This window comes from Telmatherina bonti (assembly GCF_933228915.1).
Source record: "Telmatherina bonti genome assembly, chromosome: 20".
Lineage (NCBI taxonomy): Eukaryota > Metazoa > Chordata > Actinopteri > Atheriniformes > Telmatherinidae > Telmatherina > Telmatherina bonti.
The window spans coordinates 16,759,177-16,778,966 of record NC_136618.1 but is presented as its reverse complement, the minus strand read 5'-3'; the positions used below and the strand labels follow the sequence as shown (position 1 = coordinate 16,778,966).

The 19,790-nt window shown below is 37.1% G+C and overlaps 3 protein-coding genes and 1 long non-coding RNA gene across 4 annotated transcripts; 1 reads left to right on the top strand and 3 right to left on the bottom strand.

Annotated features, from left to right (window-relative positions):
* Positions 1-96: 96 nt before the first annotated feature.
* On the top strand, positions 97-5,964 carry mcmdc2 (minichromosome maintenance domain containing 2; the record flags this gene model as incomplete). The annotated part of the gene is made up of 14 exons (XM_079260072.1): positions 97-193; positions 296-426; positions 518-577; positions 1,212-1,407; positions 1,561-1,683; positions 1,760-1,861; positions 3,098-3,226; positions 3,373-3,610; positions 3,715-3,920; positions 4,014-4,171; positions 4,562-4,741; positions 4,839-4,978; positions 5,430-5,539; positions 5,798-5,964. The coding sequence occupies 14 exons, from the start codon at positions 97-99 to the stop codon at positions 5,962-5,964; spliced, it is 2,037 nt and encodes a 678-aa protein (XP_079116198.1).
* A 329-nt stretch (positions 5,965-6,293) lies between these two features.
* LOC306771018 lies at positions 6,294-8,730 on the bottom strand. Its single transcript, XR_013771753.1, has 4 exons — positions 8,662-8,730; positions 7,578-7,635; positions 7,273-7,335; positions 6,294-6,756 (listed from the first exon to the last, which is right to left on the bottom strand). It is a non-coding gene; the product is annotated as an uncharacterized lncRNA (long non-coding RNA).
* A 1,260-nt stretch (positions 8,731-9,990) lies between these two features.
* Positions 9,991-10,827, bottom strand: tcf24 (transcription factor 24; the record flags this gene model as incomplete). The annotated part of the gene is made up of 2 exons (XM_079259635.1): positions 10,388-10,827; positions 9,991-10,095 (listed from the first exon to the last, which is right to left on the bottom strand). The coding sequence occupies exons 1-2, from the start codon at positions 10,811-10,813 to the stop codon at positions 9,991-9,993; spliced, it is 531 nt and encodes a 176-aa protein (XP_079115761.1). The 5' UTR covers positions 10,814-10,827.
* A 774-nt stretch (positions 10,828-11,601) lies between these two features.
* ppp1r42 (protein phosphatase 1, regulatory subunit 42) lies at positions 11,602-17,211 on the bottom strand (the record flags this gene model as incomplete). The annotated part of the gene is made up of 7 exons (XM_079259932.1): positions 11,602-11,739; positions 13,758-13,852; positions 13,985-14,102; positions 15,703-15,819; positions 16,598-16,736; positions 16,824-16,990; positions 17,080-17,211. The coding sequence occupies 7 exons, from the start codon at positions 17,209-17,211 to the stop codon at positions 11,602-11,604; spliced, it is 906 nt and encodes a 301-aa protein (XP_079116058.1).
* Between the last annotated feature and the right edge of the window lie 2,579 nt (positions 17,212-19,790).

Here is a 19,790-nt window from a genome sequence, read left to right as displayed (position 1 = left end):
TGACAACATTTTAGAAAATTTGCGCGGCAAGGCATACGTATTTCAGCAGTCATGGTATTATAGCTAATTTCAGCTATTCATATCTTCTAGTGAAACATGGCTGATCATTTATCATTGAAAGAATTGGTTTTGGTGTATTTAGATAGAAGTGGTGGTCTTACGAAACTTGCGGACGACTGCAAGCCTCTGAACGGTACTCTATGTAGTTACATGTGGCCTCTCCTGACCGCATAAACATCTGAACTACACCTCAGCTGGTATGTGGAACTGGCTAACAATTTCTCCACACTTCCAGATCTACAGTCGTCAGAAGCCATCTACAGGTTCCGTGTAAGTGTTAATCCTTCTGATATAATAGAAGTGGATCCTTTGTTGGGTCACTGCGTTCTCCATGACCCGCTCAGAGCTACATGTCTGTTCCAGTCAGTAAGTGATCGTTGTAAGCTAACTGACACTGGCTAAAATGTTGTGTAGCTAAATTATTCTTAGCTTCACATGTCCTTGTTTCCACGTTAAGGTTTGCTTCCTGGTCATAAAGACACTTTCACTAACTGATAAAATACACACGGAAAGCCAGGTAAGAATTTATCGTCTCAATAATCTGGTTCTTGGTTACATTATGTTTACAGATCATCATCTATAAGAATATTAAACAAGACTAATGAGAGCTGTTTCAGTAATGGTCTCTGCACCATGACGGTGTACCAGCTTGTACAAAGGCAGGACCCCGTTCTTTATGTGTTTAGGTATTCCTTAAAGGTGGAGTATGTAAGATTTTCAATATTTTCAAAATAAATTAACTAAAAAAATAACTGCAATCATAATTAGTTTTTTTTTTTTTTAACATGTAGGTTCCAGTCTGTCCATATTTCATGCGTTATTAAATTACAAGTTTAATTAATGACAAAGACCCTTCTTAAATGTTTGCCTACCAGTAAAAAAAAAGAAAAAAGAGCTTTTTGTCATTAATTAAACTTGTAATTTAATAACGCATCAAATATGGACAGACTGGAACCTATATGTCTAAAAAAAAAACTATCTAATTATGATTGTAGTCATTTTATTAGTTAATTTATTTTGAAAATATTGAAAATCTTACATACTCCACCTTTAATGAGTCAAAGTACATGACCCCAAATAGTTGTACTACAGTCAAGATGCCTGTGTTAGACAAACTCTCACATAAACATTCTGTCTGTTTTTATTTTGAGGTGAATGTATCTCTGAACTTTACGCACATGCCTCCATTCCCTGAGTATACGATGGATCTTTGTTGTTTTCCACGCATGTGTGGCCCTATGAGGCCTGTCGCCATGGAGGGCTTAGTCATTGCGGTGACAAGGGTCACAAAATACACCCAAGCAGCAAGGTTCCTCTGCACTGATGATGAATGCTCCTGCTCTACAGGTTTAATTCTCAATAAATATTTGGTTGTATTGATATATCATTGCTAAAAAGACTATTTGTGTTCACAGACCACTTTTTGGCAATCTTCATACAAGTAATATTAGGTTGGATTCACAGTTAATTAAATTTTTTTTGTACATTTGCTGGCTTTAGGTTTCCATCACATCCGAGTCCATACACCTGGTGCCACAGAGTCAGCTACTGTGAGAAACAACTTCAGCTGTATGATCTGCAACTCTCAACTGAAAGAGGATGTGAAGTTCAGAGTTCTGGGTGGTTAGTGACTCTGTGTGCAGGAATATTAGTGTATTGTTTAGTTCTGAATGAATATGAATGTTGTTTTGGTAAACAGACAAACAGCTGGTGGAGCTGATCCATGTTGGCGCACTGGATGTTCTAAGAGACCATCAACAAAACCCAGTTAGATACCAGTCTGTCACCCTTTTCCTAAGAGGTGAGTATAAAAGCCCAACTGTTGAGCATCCAATATAGTTAATAATAATAATAATAATAATACTAATAATAATAATAATAATCATTAGAATATAATAATAGAATATATCATTGTTATAATACTTGAAGTATTATGAAATATCAATTACTTGCTATTTAAATAAGAAAAAAGAGTTTGTTTAAAGATATGGGTAACATATTAATCTGGATCATCAAGATATGATCCAGATTAATAAAAGCATAAAGCAAACTATTCTACGCAATATTAAAAAAATATTAAATGCAATATTAAATGTTCACATCAGAGATCTAATCAAAATAATAAGAAAGGATTTTGCCAAACAAAGTTCACTTCTGCAAGCTCCTGCAAGTAGGACTTTTTGTACCTTGGCATCGTAATTCAAATAGCAGCTGCATAACACATGGAATTAATATGTTTCTATAAAACGTTTAAATAAAGAGCACATAATCAGTTTATCTTTCTTTGTGAAATGGACATTGTTACCACATTACAGAGTTTGTTCTTTAGCAACAAATCCTGTCATCATAGAAAGTTTGTTTTTTTTTCTGTGTGACAACTTCATTTAGATGTTAAACTGTATTGATATTGGACAATATACAGGTAGTTGTGCAGCTGACCCTGTTCTGTGAAGCACTTGAACTTTTCTTCTTAGGTAAAAATGTCCTAAGTTACATTCTGTTTGTAAAACCAGATTCCCATCCACTCTACTCCTCGCTCTGAATAGTGTTTAGAATAGCTTATGTTTAGTCACATGAACTGAAGACAGCCATTAATTTTCTGTGGTTTTCCAAATGAGACTCACTTTGCAACACAAATGTAGTTCAAGAAAGTTCAAATAAATAGATTTTTGTGCAGGCAGCTGTGTGTAGTGCCTCCTAGTAGGATATTAAGTGTTTCTGTCCCCTCTAATAACATTATCCTATGAGCACTCCTGAGAGTTCTGCAAATCTTTGGACTGGGATTAACATATTCTGTTGACCCAGTCCTGTGGAGGAACCCAATACAGCAGTTCCCCTTACTAAACATATATGGTAATAAGTGCAAGGAACACTCATTAGCTGGCTGTGCAGTTCGCACACAGTGGAATCTTTGTTCTTAATGGTTCACTCTGTTTCTTTTGGCAGAGGTTGTTAGTGGCATACATGTTTCTTCAATAATCACCAGACAGCAGGGAACAACCTCTGTGAATGTTGTTTTATTTCCCTACTCACACAGATGAGCTGTGTAACTCGATGATAATCGGTCGACTCTACAGGGTGTTGGGCATTCCTGCGCATGTGCATCAGTGGCCTAGCATTACCTGGAGTGTAGAGGCAAACAATGTCCAACCATGGGAGCCAAAGCGTAAGACTAAATGATCTCACATTAAATCCTGTTGAATAATATATAATCTGCAGGCAGATAACAGAAAAAAGTTCTTATTTCTTATTGATTTGACTGAGGTGTTTGCAGATTTTAACATTAAGCATATTTCACAACCATATCTGCAGGCTGCCAGAAAGTCAATGCCAGATTCCTTGAGTTTTTGAATGGCATGGCCTCTTCTCCTTGGAGAATTTCTGCCATCTTAGCTCACTTCTTTGGGTCAGATGTCACTCCTCCAGGCTTGTACAACTCACTAAAGCTGGGTTTGCTGCTCAGTTTAGTGCAGACTAAAACAGATGCAAATGATTCATTTCACAACTTAGATCTGCTTGTTGTCACTACTGACACTCTAATAGTTGACAGGTAAAGTAATGTTAAGTGATTTAAATTACAAGTTGATGTATCTAAATCAGATCTGCTGGATATAAAACTTAATTTTAATCACTCTCCTTACCTCTTTGTGCTAGACTACTGGCATACAGCTTGAATTTGACATGTCGTGGGATCAGGCATCAAGCCTCAGGGGAGATGTTTGCCTCTCTGTCCCGAGATGAACATGGAGCAGGTACTGCGAACATTCATGCTGGTTCTGCCCTGCTTGCCACTGGAGGCATTTGCATGTTGGGGGATCTCAGCTCTTACAGAAAGGACAAGTTGGAGTACATTCAGTCAGGTATGGTAACATATTAGTTAAGAAAAGATTTCTGTCTGCTGTTCAATAAAGATTGTGTCTTTCAGTTATTTATTTTTTTAAAATTCCTCTTAGTTCTGGAGAGCCGCACAATATCTGTGTTCATCCCAGGGAAGAAGTATGGGGAGGATGCTGACCAGCAGCTTTCTCTTCCAGTGCAGTGCAGCTTCTGGGCCCTTACAGATTCCTCTCTTCGCTCTACAAGGGCTGACTCTGCTGTACTGGGAACTGCAGTGAGTCCAATTACAGCGTCGTGTTCATTTAACATTTACCATAAATCCCAAAAGCAAATTGGAATTTTAATGAGAAATATATGTTAACCTTAATCTTATCATCCAATATGGAAAAATACCTTTATACAGCTCAATTGTTTGTATGAAGTCGAGATGAAACAAAAATAAAAGAAATAATTCAGTTTTGCTGCCTGAACAATATTGGTTCAAGGTGTATCTTCAAAGAATAATCAATGTATTGTTTAATTATAATGTAGGGAAGATGTAGACAATAAACTAATCAGTCAATAATGTAGTATAGAGTTAATCTGAGCCAAATTATTTAATTTCTAATTTACAAGAGGACTATTAGGTGATTTAAAAACTGCACCATATGCTTTTGACGTGCAGGAAATGGGTCCTGTACCAGTTCAGCTTACAGAACCCTTCGGCCTTGTGTTTGAATGTAAAGACAGGACAGGAGAGCAGGCTCTGCTTGCACAGACTGTCCACACACTCCAGCAGGCAGTACAACCTGGAAAATGCCAGAACCCGTCTTGCAAGGAGTTTTCTACTCAAGATTATCAGGAGGTTTACAAAAAAAAACTATTAATAGGTCATTAGTTTTTTTCCCTTTTTAATATTTCTAAATAAGCTCTCTAATGATCTTCATTATCCCATCACACAGCTGGTAGCCCACGCCAGAGGTTTGGAAGTGGAGCTAAGTCCAGCAGCAGAAACATTAATCCATGGTTACTACATGGCAAGCCGTCGAGCTCGAACACAAAGACAGGGTTCCAACATCTCAGTGGCATCTATAACATTACTGTAAGCAATGTTGCTTTGAACTTTATTCAGTCACTGTCATTGTAATTTGTTGTCCTCACTTCCTGCATTGCAAACCTGTACTGCATGTTGATATGGTTCTGTATCAGTTGTGATGTCAGTGCCATCCACTAGATGGCAAGCTAACTTAAAACCTGGTCATTTTTCACTGAACTATGACAACTGTTTACAAATCTCTTCCACAGTGGTGACATTTTTATGTGGAATTAAAGCTATGAAAACAAATCAGTTTTCAATAAGATTGCAGGATGAGACACATAAGATTAAGCTCCAAGTCTAAAATATTTACACAACCTAATCCAGCTTTGATTCATCCATTTCAACCTCAATTTATTCACTTTTACACTTCTACAGTGGTTAGAAAAGTGTCACCTTTCATGCAGGCAGTCATACAGACTGGTTCACTGTAGCTTTTATTGGCATTGTGTTACAGGATCTCCTTGGCAGAGGCCCACTGCAGATTGTCTCTCAGAACTCAAGTACTGGAGGAAGACGCAGTGATTGCTGTGCTACTTTGTGAAAATTCAGTCATTCTCAAGCATGGGAAGTTTTCTATATTGCTTCGATTCAGCTTCTATACAAGTCACAGCTCTTCTTGAATCACTCCTTAGGATGCTTTATTAATATAAAATTCATGGACTAAATAGTGCAATTTTTACTTTTTGTTACCCCTTGGGTGTGTGTATGTATATATATATATATATATATATATATATTTTTTTTTTTTTTAACTACCATACATTATTTAAGCAAACAGTCAGTTTTGCATTGTTTTCAAGGGATACTGGTCTTTTCCCACAGGGGCATCTGCTCTCATCATTCCTCCCGATGCAGTTTTTCCTCGTCATGTGGGAGACATGGATGGTTTGCAAAGGAGAGACAACGCCCTGGATGAGCTCCACCAGAATATCTTACGTTTCATCTATACCTATGCACCTGGAGCAGATTCGTACATTACAGAGGAGTAAGACCTCTAAAACAAAAACAAAAGGTAAAAGTAAAACTGGCAGATCATTGCTATTTGACACTTTGGTTGTTTATCATATGTTTATCATTGTACTTTGACAATTCCACAGAGACATTGTAGATCACTGATGTCAGACAAAAAAGTAAATTAGCTATATGTGGACTTTAAGGCAGGGAAAATTTTAATGTCATACTAAAATATGTAAATTTAAGTTTTTGTGTAGTTGTGTTTTTACGTGTTTCTCAGAAATGCAATGGATCAAGACCAAATCACGTTCTGGTATTGGTAATATACAAGTGCAAACACAAAGACATTCAAAACATTGGGGGAAGAAATCTTTATTACAGAAAAATAATGTTACAGTTTCCATGTTGACATTTGCATTGACACATGTAGAGAGATTAAACCTATGCTTAATGTCAGCAGCTGTAGTGTAAACTAACATGATCTGGGGGCATTAACTTTTAACCCTGGCTCATGCTCAGCTGGCACCATAACCTTACTAATATGTACAGTATTAAAAAAAAATTTTTTTAAATTATCTGTACATAGTGGAAATTTTTATGGACATGTATACAAAATTTCAGTTCAAGTAGTGACATTTTCAGCAACCCATTCTGGTCTGATGGGTAAACGGCAAAAAGGTGAACTCATAACTTCAGGGGAAAAAAGCTAAGACATGAGCAAAGTCAGTTGAATTTTAAATACTGAGTACATAAAGTAACTACAATCTTTACTCACCGGGGATAAGATTAATCACAGATGTGGATGAAAAACAGCTGCTTCAGCCTTCCTGTAAAAAAAGTGATTTTTATAGCTACTGTGATTTTTATCAGTAACATTAAAATGTAGCAGGAAAAAGATCAAATTCAATGTTTTGAATCTTTTGTAAGATTTTAAAGTAAAATCATCAGGATGACTGTAGCAGAGCAAATTTATTCAAAATGAAGACTGCAGCAGGTAATTCAGTAGTCACATTTCACCACAATGTTGTCTGATGGGTAAACGGCAAAAAGTGAACTCATCACTATTCCAGCTGCATACACTGCTACTGCTCAAAACAGGCCCTAAAAAACAAGTCAGCTTTCTGGTAAAGTTCAACTTTAAAAACCAATGCTGGGAATAATCTCAATACTTGCCAAATTTCTCTCAAACATTTAGTTTTGGCAAAGCAAAATGTAAATGCACTGCATTTGGTCTTATTTACGTAGGTCACTTTGTCTCACCACTAGGTGACCTACGTAAAGTGAATGTGTTTTCCCAACAGTATACACGCAACGGCACAAAAAGCAGCACTGAAATAGCTCACCTTTTCAGGACTTTTGAGATAAAGGATCACAATTTTAGACCATCTTTGAGACAGCAGCTTGGGCTAAATTAGATTAAAAAAAGAATAAAGGACACCGGTTAACTTTTTTTTCACATGAACACTGAAACGTTACAATATAAAATCAGATTGTATATTGGACGTTGCGCTTGGTGTAATGCTGGCATTTCAGTTAGTCACATCGTCACCATCTTATTGTCTGATGGGTAAACGGCAAAAAGTGAACTCATCACAATTCCAGCAACAGAACTTGGATTAAACAAAAACTTAAGTACCGCTAGACTCACATTTCTGATCAAGAAAGACAACACTGGTCATCTTCAATTTTCAGAGGTGGCATGGCATCTGAAATAAAGAGAATGAATGAGAGCACACATAGATAACACTAAAATTTCTCTTCTATTAGAACAGAAATGACCCCTCCAATTCCCCCAAGATCAATGTGTGTGTGTGTCACTCCAGGTTTTCTACATTTTACACCTAATTAGTCTCAGGAGTGATATGCTATTGATTTCTTGCTTGGATGAATTAAATGTACTGAATGAATAGCCAATATAGCAAGGACAGATGACTGATCACTTGAAGGTCAAAGGGTATAGTTTAACACAGCTTGGGAGTGTGACTAACGTTGTAGGTCTGGGGACAGGTTCAACAGCAGGTCACAACCTCTGCCATGACCTTACGTCCCTCTGTAGGGACCATGGTGGCTTTCTCGGGTCAAATTATGGGAGAGGGGCAATTCTCTGACCTGGAGCTCTTCTCTTGACCCCTGGTCAAATCCAGATATGGACAACGCTACAAGAATCTGAATGACAGTTTTTCCTCTTTTCAACTGTCTCAACTAATGATTTATTGCTATACTTCAGGGATAAGACCTGCATAGACGACCACATGACAGCAAGTGAACTGGGGAAAGTTACCATTTTCCTACATTTAAAAACACTGCTTTTCCCGCCCATATATACATTTTCAGATCGACTTGTGGTAAATTGGCTTAAAGTTTTCACCGAATAAATAATAAATTGGTAAAAACAGCACGTTCACTTTAAACCACGTCGGCTGAGAGGACTGGAAATCCTGACAGGGTTAATTTATTAAGCCGCAGTGTCCTATCGACATGCCTTTTTAATCTGGTAGGAAAAAACAAAACCAAATAAAGTCCTTTCACGTTTAGTATTTTGACATTGTTGTACCATAGAATTGTGAAAACTGTTAGCTTCACTCATGTAGCCCACGTGGCAAAGATGCTAACTCGCTCTGCTAACAAAGTATCACAAAATTTAACTTAATGAGGGAGAAACAGGTGCCACGTTGCTGCATTTTAAGCTATTTGGGGAAAAAAAAGCATGTAGCAATTTGAAAACTGCTTACCCATGCAGCGACTCGCAAAGTAGACAGTGAGCTGCAAGACGTGGTTTGTCTGCTCTCCATGGCTGTCTTGAAGCAAAGAGGAAGAGTTTCCGGTCCGTCACCTCTTCTATGCGCACCAGAGCTGCGCACTGCAACACATCTGCTCCATTTCTGATACACCGCCCTCGTCATATTTAAACTACAAAAAACATTAATTACTGCAGTTTCTCCGTGACACAACACAAAAATACCTAAGAAAAATTTAATTTCAGTACATACACACACACACACACACATATATATATATATATATATATATATATATATATATATATATATATATATATATATATATGTGTGTGTGTGTGTGTGTGTGTGTATGTATGTATGTATAAAATTCTGGTTTTGTAAATTTTCAGTTCACTGCTAAACATTCCTATTTTAATCTTAATATAAAATGCAGTCAAATGCATTTGTCTTTAATAAAGGCTATGTGAATACACCTTAAAATACCACTGTTCCAATCAACAAACTAAATACTAAATCAAAGAACCACTACTACAAACTTTAATTTTGTTTCTATTGCAGCATTTTTTTATCTAGTTCAACTTCTATCTTCTTTTTTTTTATATATAAGTTTAGGGAAATCATAACCCTCGTATGATATACAAAACATTTGTTTGCTTTTATGTAATTTTATCATTTTCTATTATTTTAATATTTTACTGTAACAAAATAAAAACATATAACAACAAAAACAACAACAATAATAATAATAATTTGTTATGCATATTAATTTATTTTCTCTGAGTCCCTGAAAAAGAAAATCTTTAATACATTTTGGTTAAAAACCATTGGAGACGTGTCTCTTTTTTCACTGTCAAGTAATTTATTCACAAACACATTTACAACCATGCATGTAAAAAGAAGGAACATGAGATGAAGAGCCTCCATTGTCGACTCTCTGACAGACCACTTCACATGACAGATGTTAAGTTATTCACACATGCATTTAGTGCAAATGTCTCAAGTCAAAGTGCACGCTCAAGCATGACGGGCTCGTTACCCCACGGAATTTCTGCAAACATCATACCTGGGACATGTGTGGAACTGCACAATGCAAACAGGATAAGACAAAATAACAACACCGAAACATAATGCATGCTTGTAAAATTCAGACAATAGAATTCCGATAATATATTAATTTACAATGTCTTATTGGTTTGGTCTTAGCTACAATCAGATTTGGGAAGTGTTCTGCAATCATAAGGCATATTATGCTCCTGAATTAAAGCATGTAGTCATGCAGACATGGCATGGCATGGCTTCATACAGCCAGCAGTAAGTGTGTTACTGGGAGGTGGACGACGATGGGCCTTGGTTCTCTGATTCTGAGAGATTGTTCAGGAACTGTCCACTTGCTCCGACGTACAACCTGGATCGCATTGGCCATTTCTGCAAAAATATTTTAAATGCATTAATTTAATTTCTTAAAAAGCCTAAAAAGACAACTAACGCTTTGAAAATTTAATGCATCAACATAAACTATAGAAATGTTTTATTCTTTCCTTTTACGCAGCAAGAAATTTCATACAGAATCAGTGTAAACATTCACCATAAATAATTAACAGCTGACAACAAAAATAACCCATGTCTAAACATTATTATTATTATTATTATTATTATTAATAATAATAATAATAATAAAAATAAAATTAGTATTATTATTGTTATTATTATTACAGACCTTTACTGGGTGCAGGTAGCCTTCACCTTTCAATGAGTGTAACGCCTCTGTTTGTTTTGTGCTCTCTCCCTCCTCAGTGCCTTCCTCTTGTAGTGTTCTAGTCAAATGGGCAATATAGGTGGTGGCCAGTATCAACACGTCGAGTTTGGACAGCTTGGTATCCGGCGGCACTGAAGGTAAAGTCCTTTGGAGTTCCAGGAAAGCATTTCTCAGGGTTTGCACGCGGCTCCTTTCCCGCGCTGCGTTAGCTGCTGCCGGGCGTCCTCTGCCGCCGAGCGCGCCGGTTTGGAGCACCCTGGCCCGGTGTAGCTCGCGGTGACGAGCGTCTGGACTGGGACTGGAGCTTGGACTGGAAGATGGGCTGTCATCCACCACAGCCCCGGAGCAACTACCACTGTCCATTCGGAGTGTCTGACTTCCAACCATGGGGATGCGCTTATAAACCTGAAGATTAATATCAGATTAATGAACAAATATTTCCCCCCAGTTAAAATAGTCCAGAATATTGCAGATTTTAAACTCAAGTTACAACTTAAATGATTTATTGTAAGGTTCTACTGTTTATTGCTGTGATGCTTTGATGCTAATATTGTTATAGTTAATGCAACTTTAAAATAATAGTTTACATTATTGAAGTGCTGTTTTTGTTGACACATCTGTGGTCTGCAGTCCTTTAGTAAAATTATAACTTATAACCTACTGTCAATGCAAAGAAAATAAAAAGAAACCATTGAAATCTTATCCACTAAGAAAACGAAAGCATCAAAGCAAAACCGACAGCTGTCCACAGCAGCACTGACATCTCATTTTAAACTGGTTTGCAGTGGCACCAGTCTACAAAGAAGTCCCAGCCATGTGTGTTTTGCCTCTTACAGTGTGTTTAAGACTGACTTTACCTCGAGTATTTCTCCAAGGCGTTGTTTTGAAAAACGACATGAAGCCAACCCAGAGAGGGCTTGTTTGGATGGAGAATTTGGTCCTCACTGCGTGCTCCCGGTTCACGTCCAGCGGATGCGTCTGCAGAAACTGTGCGCGGCAGCAGCCCCTGCACGCGGATCCAGCTCCTCACCTGTGTGCAAATAAGTCCTGGGGGCTCTTAATTTATTTGGAAACACAAAGTCGTAGACAAGTATTTCACTACGACTTAATTAATCATTTGTCCCATAACAGTGGCTCAAAGCCGAGAGGACTGCTCTTTCCCCAACTGTAACTTATTAGGGGAGTGTGTGAGGGGCAGCAGAGTTCTCGTGCGCAACGCCAGAGGCAGGACTCTCTTCTGCGTGAACTCCGATGGCCATGTCCCTCTCTAATTGGCTGCGAACCTGACACTGCAGCCTATTTTCTGTACGAGCCTATCAAAAAGTTACAACGGGGAGAAATTCAGTCAAAATGACCCCCCAAAAAGGAGCTAATCGTGGTCAGAAATAAAGGCAGGTAAATGGCTATTTGCAGCAGACCATGAAGGCAAACTGACAAGTGTAAAATGATATGCAAAACATTTGACGAATTGCCAGGGTGTGTTGAATCGCAAGCTCAACGGAATAGCTAATAAATAAACTCCAGCGCTGCAATCAACAGGCAGGCATTTAGGAAATTCTTGTGAGACTCGCAAATTAATCACCCTGATTTCCAGGGCTCCAAACGGAGATGTCGGCGAATTAATGAAAGGAATTATTCATAATATGTACCATATCCTCTGACTGCTCTCACTAAACCCTGTTTTTGTAAGGATGGAGTAACAGTATTGCTCCGGGCCACTCATTACAAGGCCAAGTTAAAGAAGGTTAAGTAAGCTTGTTTCTTTAATTATCCCGCATCTTTCTGGGTTTACACACCCACGTGGCTCCTGAAAACTCATACAAACGCCGAAACCAACCAAGCCCGTTGACCATCTTTAAACCAACCAAGACCGTTTCTGCATTTTACTGCAAAAGAGGGCCCGATCATTTATCACAATTGTTTGAATAGAAACATATGTTGTTTGCTTTGGGTAATATAAAGACTTGTAATAATAGGGCAGAATGATCATTTAGATTGTGCCACTCTGTATCTTGCGGAACACTCATTTTACTCGACGCATTTAGAAGAAAAATGACATGCATCATAGAAAATGTAGCACTCGTTGCAAAACTGTTTGAATTACACAGATGATTTATTTCTACAGAAGTAAAAAATCTAATCGGAGATAAATCAGCTGTGAAAATGAGGGAAAGAAGTGCTGTTTTACTCATTTAGCCATGCCTTCTCATTCTTAGTTTGTTGTTAAAATCAGATCCTTAGAGAATAATGTGTCAAATTAAATTTATATATTCTAGGACTATAATCGAGGTAAGAAATAATGTGATGACCTCTGCTGCTGAAGATCACAACTAACTGATGGCAGTATGTCACAGTGGACGTCCCACAGCTACAATAAACAAGTTTTTAAATATAAACCAGCTTGATTTGTCCTGGACACTGGCAAATTTGATGTACAAATATTTCTAGGGGCAGAAAATTTGTTTTAATCATCCAGTTAATTCATTAGAATATTACATTTTAGTGCCAAAAAGATAACGAAATGGGGGAAAAAAGAGATCAAATAGTATTTGTTAAAGAAAGCTTTACTTCTAAATGCCTTTTGTCAACATAAACAAGAAAGCACATGATATTTCTTATGTAAATTGAAAAGACCAAATAAACATCATTAAGATAAGTCATAAGTCAACAAAGGAAAGGGAATGAAAATGAATATATAAAAACAACAGATCAATCAATACATTTTATTTCCAGGCTTTGTGGAGAACTATTAAGAGGATGTGGGATGACGGCATAGGATCATGTTATTAGATAAGCTAATTTGATCATCATTGGGAAGTTAGATGCAAAGTTGATACATATTTCTAATTCTAACTTTTTAATGGCTCTTTAAAAAGTATGACTAAATGCACAATTTGTTAAACTGTAATACTGGACGTGACAGATGGCTGTGTCTCTAATGTCTGCATATTAGTGTGGCTGTGGATGTGACCAGGATGTGGAAGCTGCGTGCAAGTCATTTGCTACATAAACAAACCATACCATCAGAGAAATTCAAACCAAACTCAGAGAATAAAGCAAAGAATGGCAAACGTGTGTGGCAGAAATATGAAAGACTCTTTATCATGCTGCAATCTTGGAGTTATTTGCTTTTTCTCCTTTACTGAAAGATGACAATTGCATGAAAGAGAAAGTAATATCCGATAGTTGTGGCTGTACAAAAATATTCTAAATAGATCAGAAATAGTAACAACAACAGAAACACAGTATTATGGACAAAGATAATAGATTAATCAAAATATAAAATGAATTGGCTTATTTGTTAAAGGTTTTGGTGATTAGTGGTACAGACAGCAAGTTTGTTCCTCTTCTTGGCTTCTTTGGAAGCTTTCCAGTTTATAAGGAATTCCCTGGTAATTTCATGGATCTCTCTTCCATCAAGACTCTCTAAAAATAATTTCAACAAACAAAAATTAAAAGACATGTAAAAATGTCTCTTACAAGTGCAATTTTAAATATAAACCTGGGAAGGCAGACTGTTGCAGTTTTTATTCAGTATTAAAAATAATAATGCTTTACCAAGATTTTTGCACACAATTGTCAGGTGGTCTCTATACTTGGGTTTTCGACAAACTGGATTTCCACTCAAATCCATTTTAAGAAGGTGAGGCCAGAGGCTAAAGACATCCTCCAACTCCTGCAAATACATGAAAAAGAATCAACATGACCATTAATCTTTTGTGTTAAAACTGCTATTGATTTAAATGACAGTATTGTTTGCAGATAAAAATGAAATTACCAACTTTAGTATCAACCAGCATGAAACACATTCATAATATGATCACAAATCAGACACGAACATAAGAAAAACCTTCAAAGACACAGCTTACGTGAAGGTTAATGTGAAGTACAAGGGCCAATAGAAGGTGCATAAACAACACATCAGTCTGTTTTAATAAACAGTGTCACCGGTGTCATGTAACTACAAGTTTTCTCCTGGGGCAGTGGGAGGCAGGCTCCTCCAGCGAGTTGCCTGGAGTTGTATGTTTATCTAAAGGCACATTAATCCAAGCCTGGAAATATGAATACTCTCTGGACACGCTCTGATTGTTCATTGCCTTCCTGTCTTGGCCAAAGCGCTTCCACTTTTCCAGCTCGGGCTGCAATCAGTTCAGAGGGGACCCCTGAGCTCCACACACTCCCAGGCTTTGATAAATGATCGTGTCAGGGCCGTCACTCAGAAGGCCCTCACTGAAGAGGAGCCCAGCGCCAAATTGCCCCCCACGCGGGGGCGTGGAGAGCAGCAGGGTCTGGATGCTCGATGAGCTTGGCTGGCTTTCTCACTTGGACTAATGATGGGCCAGTTATGAACCTGTATTTGACCAGAGCTTCGATTCCTCTGTCCTCTCTGCCCTGCATGCAGCTAACAGCCTCAGAAGATGCTCCCCATTTGTCACCCTGGCTGACTGCCTGTCATAATCTATTTTAAAAATCTATAATGTTTCTTCAGGATTCTGCCCAAATGGTGCAGAAGAAAGAATTGATCCTTCAGAGAGCTGCCTTTGCAGAATCAATTTTGGCAGACGGGTCGTATAAATTACAGGGAGATAGTCACTAAAAATGACACATGTACAACAATTACCTGCATCAACCATCTCAAAGGAAAATCGTTTGTGTTAAGGAGGCAGGAGTCAATGATGAAGCGTTTTAAATGTGATGTAAATAAAGCCATCAGTCTTTTCAGTTCATAAATCAATTTAAACAAGAAAACCACTGCCTCCACCATCAACTTAAATAATAAGGGAGTAAGTAAAGATAAATCTAATCTCTGAAACAGATGAATCTTCCATTAGGTGTTAAACTGCTGGTTTAGGGTATCAAACAGATGATTCTGAGGCAAAGGGGGAAAAACCAGCCTTCTAAGGAAAGAGAGAAACTTGTGCTTGTTTGAAGCTGTCAGTGGATAAGTCTCAAGGGTATGGCTCGCTGATTTGTTGAATAATTCTGACCCCATGCGCGTCATGTAGACTGGGAACCTCTGGCAGGATTTGCAGGATTTGGTTCTTTACAACCCTGCTCTCCATATCATTTCACACACCGCTGCAGAAAGCCACAGAACAATGTTAATGTAAAGCCAGTCGACTAACGGATGGCATGTTGGTTTTAATATGCCGTGTCATGCATATTTCCTATGATGTGGTAGCTTTTACTGTGACCACACAATGGACGCAGCAGGCAGTTTCTTCAATGGAGTATTTAAAAACCCATTTTTCAGTCCTAAATGAAAAGATACTTACCTCAATACTGTGCAATTTATTATCAGCAGCAGAAAAATGTTGGAGTTCCTTCAGTCCTGACAGGTCGTTGATATCATTAATGTTGTTGTTATTAATATTCAGGACACAAAGAGATTCCTGTGAAAAGAATTCATATTAATGAAAAGAGAGAAGTTCATGTTACAGTCAGTCATGGCAGAATATCACAAATATGATAAAAGACGTGTTTTCACAGTGAAATCTAACAGATGGTTATTCATATTTCTGATACAAAAACAAAGCCAGTCAACATGATTTTATCTGCATTATCATATTTGGCAAAATGTTCCTGTATGATAACTTCTTAAAGAAAACACATTTATAGACGATATACAGATTTTTGGTGGTAATCCAGCTGGATCACACGACTAGATATGAACCATTGAGATCACATCCCAATCACTCTGGTGATTACAGCACAGCGCAGTAGATTAATATGCATTTTGGAGCTTTAAGTACCATAATGGTACATTTATAAAAAGCTGGAACTCTTTAAATTTGCACTGCAATGTATTTAATTTATTCAAATAAACACAGAGCTGGAGCTTTTGGTGTGTTTACCCTTAGCCTGGTCAGTAAACAAAGTAAACAGACCAAACTGATTTGTAAGACCACAGAAAGCAACAGAGGTCTCTTTGATGTCATCAAGCACTGCACAATACTGCTTTTACATCAATCATACATGCTAGCTTGGCTAGTACATAAAACACATCTTTGTTTAAGAAAGGAAAAAAATAAGGCTTCTCTTTGAGTCTCTGGTTCCTTAAAATCACATCATGAACAGATTGAAGAGGGACTAAGTTGTTTGGGCACGTGGAGGGTTATTTTTTATTTTGCTGTTCCAATACCGAACGGTGTTAAAACATATAGGTCTTACAGCGAGCGAGAGGAGAGTCCTGGAGTCAAAGCACAACTTCTCCCCTGGTGGCAACCTTTGATTCTCCAGATGAAGCTCCTTGAGCTCATGGAGCTGCTCCAAACCCTCCACCATTGTAATCCTATTTCCACCCAAGTACCTAAAAAAAAACCCACAACAAATTTATGTTTAACTCAAACATCAAAACATTACCACAACAGGGGATTGCTAAAAGTGGCTTACTTACAGTTTGGAGAGTTTCTGTAAATTGGACAGATTATCTATATGAGTAATGTTGTTCCACTGCAAGTACAGATGGGTGATGTTGGAGGCAAAGCTAAGGTTGCAAATTTCTGTGATTTGATTATCAAACAGGTAAAGAACAGAGAGTTTTCTACAAATGGAGATATCCCCCTACAAATGAAGATTAAAATTGGTTCAGTTCATAAGAATATTGGAAAATAAACATAATTAAAACATGATTGATCTTGCTGGTTACTTACAATACTTTTAATATTACTGCTAGAAAAGTGGAGGTGGGTAAGGGTCTTGAGGTACTGCATTAAGGAGATGCCCCTTTTCTTTTTGAAGTGCTTTTTAGATTTAGAAATCAGATCTACCGTCAGCTCTACCATGTTAGCTCTTCACAGTGATGACTTAGGTTGTCTGAAAGAAAGAAAACACATTTATTGTGATATCATGTAATTGACGCTGAACAACTATTGTTTTTTGCCTAATTACTTCTGCGTTAGCAATTACAAATTACCCAAAACAAAATTAATTCAAAATACAAAATAATTATGGAACAAAAAAAAAATTGGAGACCTTCAATATCCTTTAAGAAACATGCTAAAAACTCAAACCACTCAGTTTGTTATCGTGACCATTTTTTCATACAGTCTGAACTTCTACTTTTCATATTCACATCCCAAAGAGCTTTTATATAAGCTTGACCTGACACAAAGGTATCACATTTTGGACATCTCTTCCCCATCTGCCAAATAAAACAGCTGCCAGTGTGTATCGCCACAGACAGGATTACTGATCTGATGTTGAGGCAAAAGCCCAGGATCCACAAACACTGCAGACTTATGGTATATATTACAGAAAGAGACTAAACAAAGTAAAATAAATAAATAAAACCCCAAATGGCCATATAGTGACCAATCCTGGTAAAACATAGCTGTACAAAATGGAATTCAAAGATCAAAATTTAAGGGGAAACTGACTTTTAAATAACTAGAGATGATGTTTGATGTTGTTTTTCATCTATTTATTGCCATTAATCTAGGATGTATTTCTTGTTAATGAGTATGTGCCCTGAGACCAGTTTTCTTTACATCCCTATCATGCAGGTTACAGGAGACAGACACTGATCGATCATCTGTAGCAGAACTATTGACAGAAGCGAGTGCTATCTTAACTTATACACCCCTGGGCCAGGTTTCCAGAAACGTGGGGAAAGTAGTTTATCACTGTCATCTGAAGTGCTCCACTCATCACTGACTGGTTGCAGTACGTTTGTAATTGGATGTATACACGACTTATAAGACAGAGTCAAAAAGGACCAAGAGCGTTTAAAACCCGTCAACTGCATACAGACACTTAGCGTGAAATTCACTCTTGAAGAAAGTTGGTCATGTGTCGGATATAAAATAGTTTTCCCCCTACCCTTTGTTGTCAACAGCGAGTTTTAAGACGGTAGCAAATCAAATGGTTTTAACCAAGGCGGAAAGCGAAATGGGAGCGGAGTTGATTTGTTTGCAATTATTCGTTGGTCGCTATAGAAACCACGGCAGCAGCGCCTAGTTCAATGGGTCCGCTCCTTTAGTGATGACGAGCGGCAGAGGAGGAGTTAGCCGCTTATTTGATGGGTAAAGCGTACGCTGGTGAATAGAGGCTTTTCCGAAAGGAAAGAGGCATGGATATTTCAATACGAAACTGATAATAAAATAAAAAATAAAAAAAGAAGTGTATTATTATTTTTTTTAATTATAATTAATAATAATAATAATAATTAATGCCAAAATTCTGTATACATTTCTGTACAGTTGTAGTCTACAAAATGCAAGCGTCCATTGGAGGTGTCTCAAAAAATAAAGACATTTGGTTGGATAAGAACTAGGATTGGATTGGAACCTTACTGCCGAGACCAGTTGAAAAGAATAATAAATTTAGCTGAAGTTGTTTTAGAAATCATAATAGTACAGTTATCTACTAAAATTAAGGAATTAAGAGTTTCGACATTATCAAATAAGAACTCTTGATAGTTTTTTCTTCAAACAGACTGATTTGTTGGCTTGTTCCATCCTTGTAGTAAAAAGGGCTGATGTACTGGTTAAATTAATTTGGTAAAGCGGAAGTGAGGTATCCCATTTAACGAACAAGTCCTGTTAATTTATTTTAATCTTAATGTGTTGAAAGAAATCAAAATTAAATAGTGAGAAGCTGACATATAAATTTATGGTTTGACAAGATGAAGTAAAAACAGTCTGTTGGTGGGAAACATTGGAGCCATATTTAAAGATGTATGTTCGAATTTTAAAATTGAAAATCATTAACATTAAACTCAATGTCTTCAAAAGTAACTTAAAACTTTATGTTGTTAGATTTCCGACTTTCCATATTATAATAATTATCTTTCTAGACAACATACCAAGTCAGGAGCCCACCTCCTCTAGTGACCCCTGCATTGTTAGTCTGTATTATGTCACGACCTTGGTTTCCTGAGAGGGAGGGATTTTCCACCACTTCTGCAGGACCACATGGTGGTAAGAGAGCATACACCTCCATATTTTTTTAGCTGGATTAAACATTTTCACATAGGGCATCTTGTGGGCCTTATTCTTCCAGCTGCCTGTCTGTGTTGAAAAGAGTGTGTGTGTGTGTGTGTAATAATATATACATAGTATATATATACATTAATAGTATATATATACATTACATTACTATATATATATATATATATATATATATATATATATATATATATATATATATATATATATATATATATATATATATATATATGTATATAGGCAGTGGATTTTTGGCTGGCTACAATTTGACTTGATTAGAATTTGTGGAATTTGCATATATTTCTTATTACATCTTTAGTCAAGCATACAAATGTCCATCTGGTGATAATCACAATATTTACATATCCAACAAGTTCAATATGTTTCACTGATTCTAATATCATCATGAAAGACCA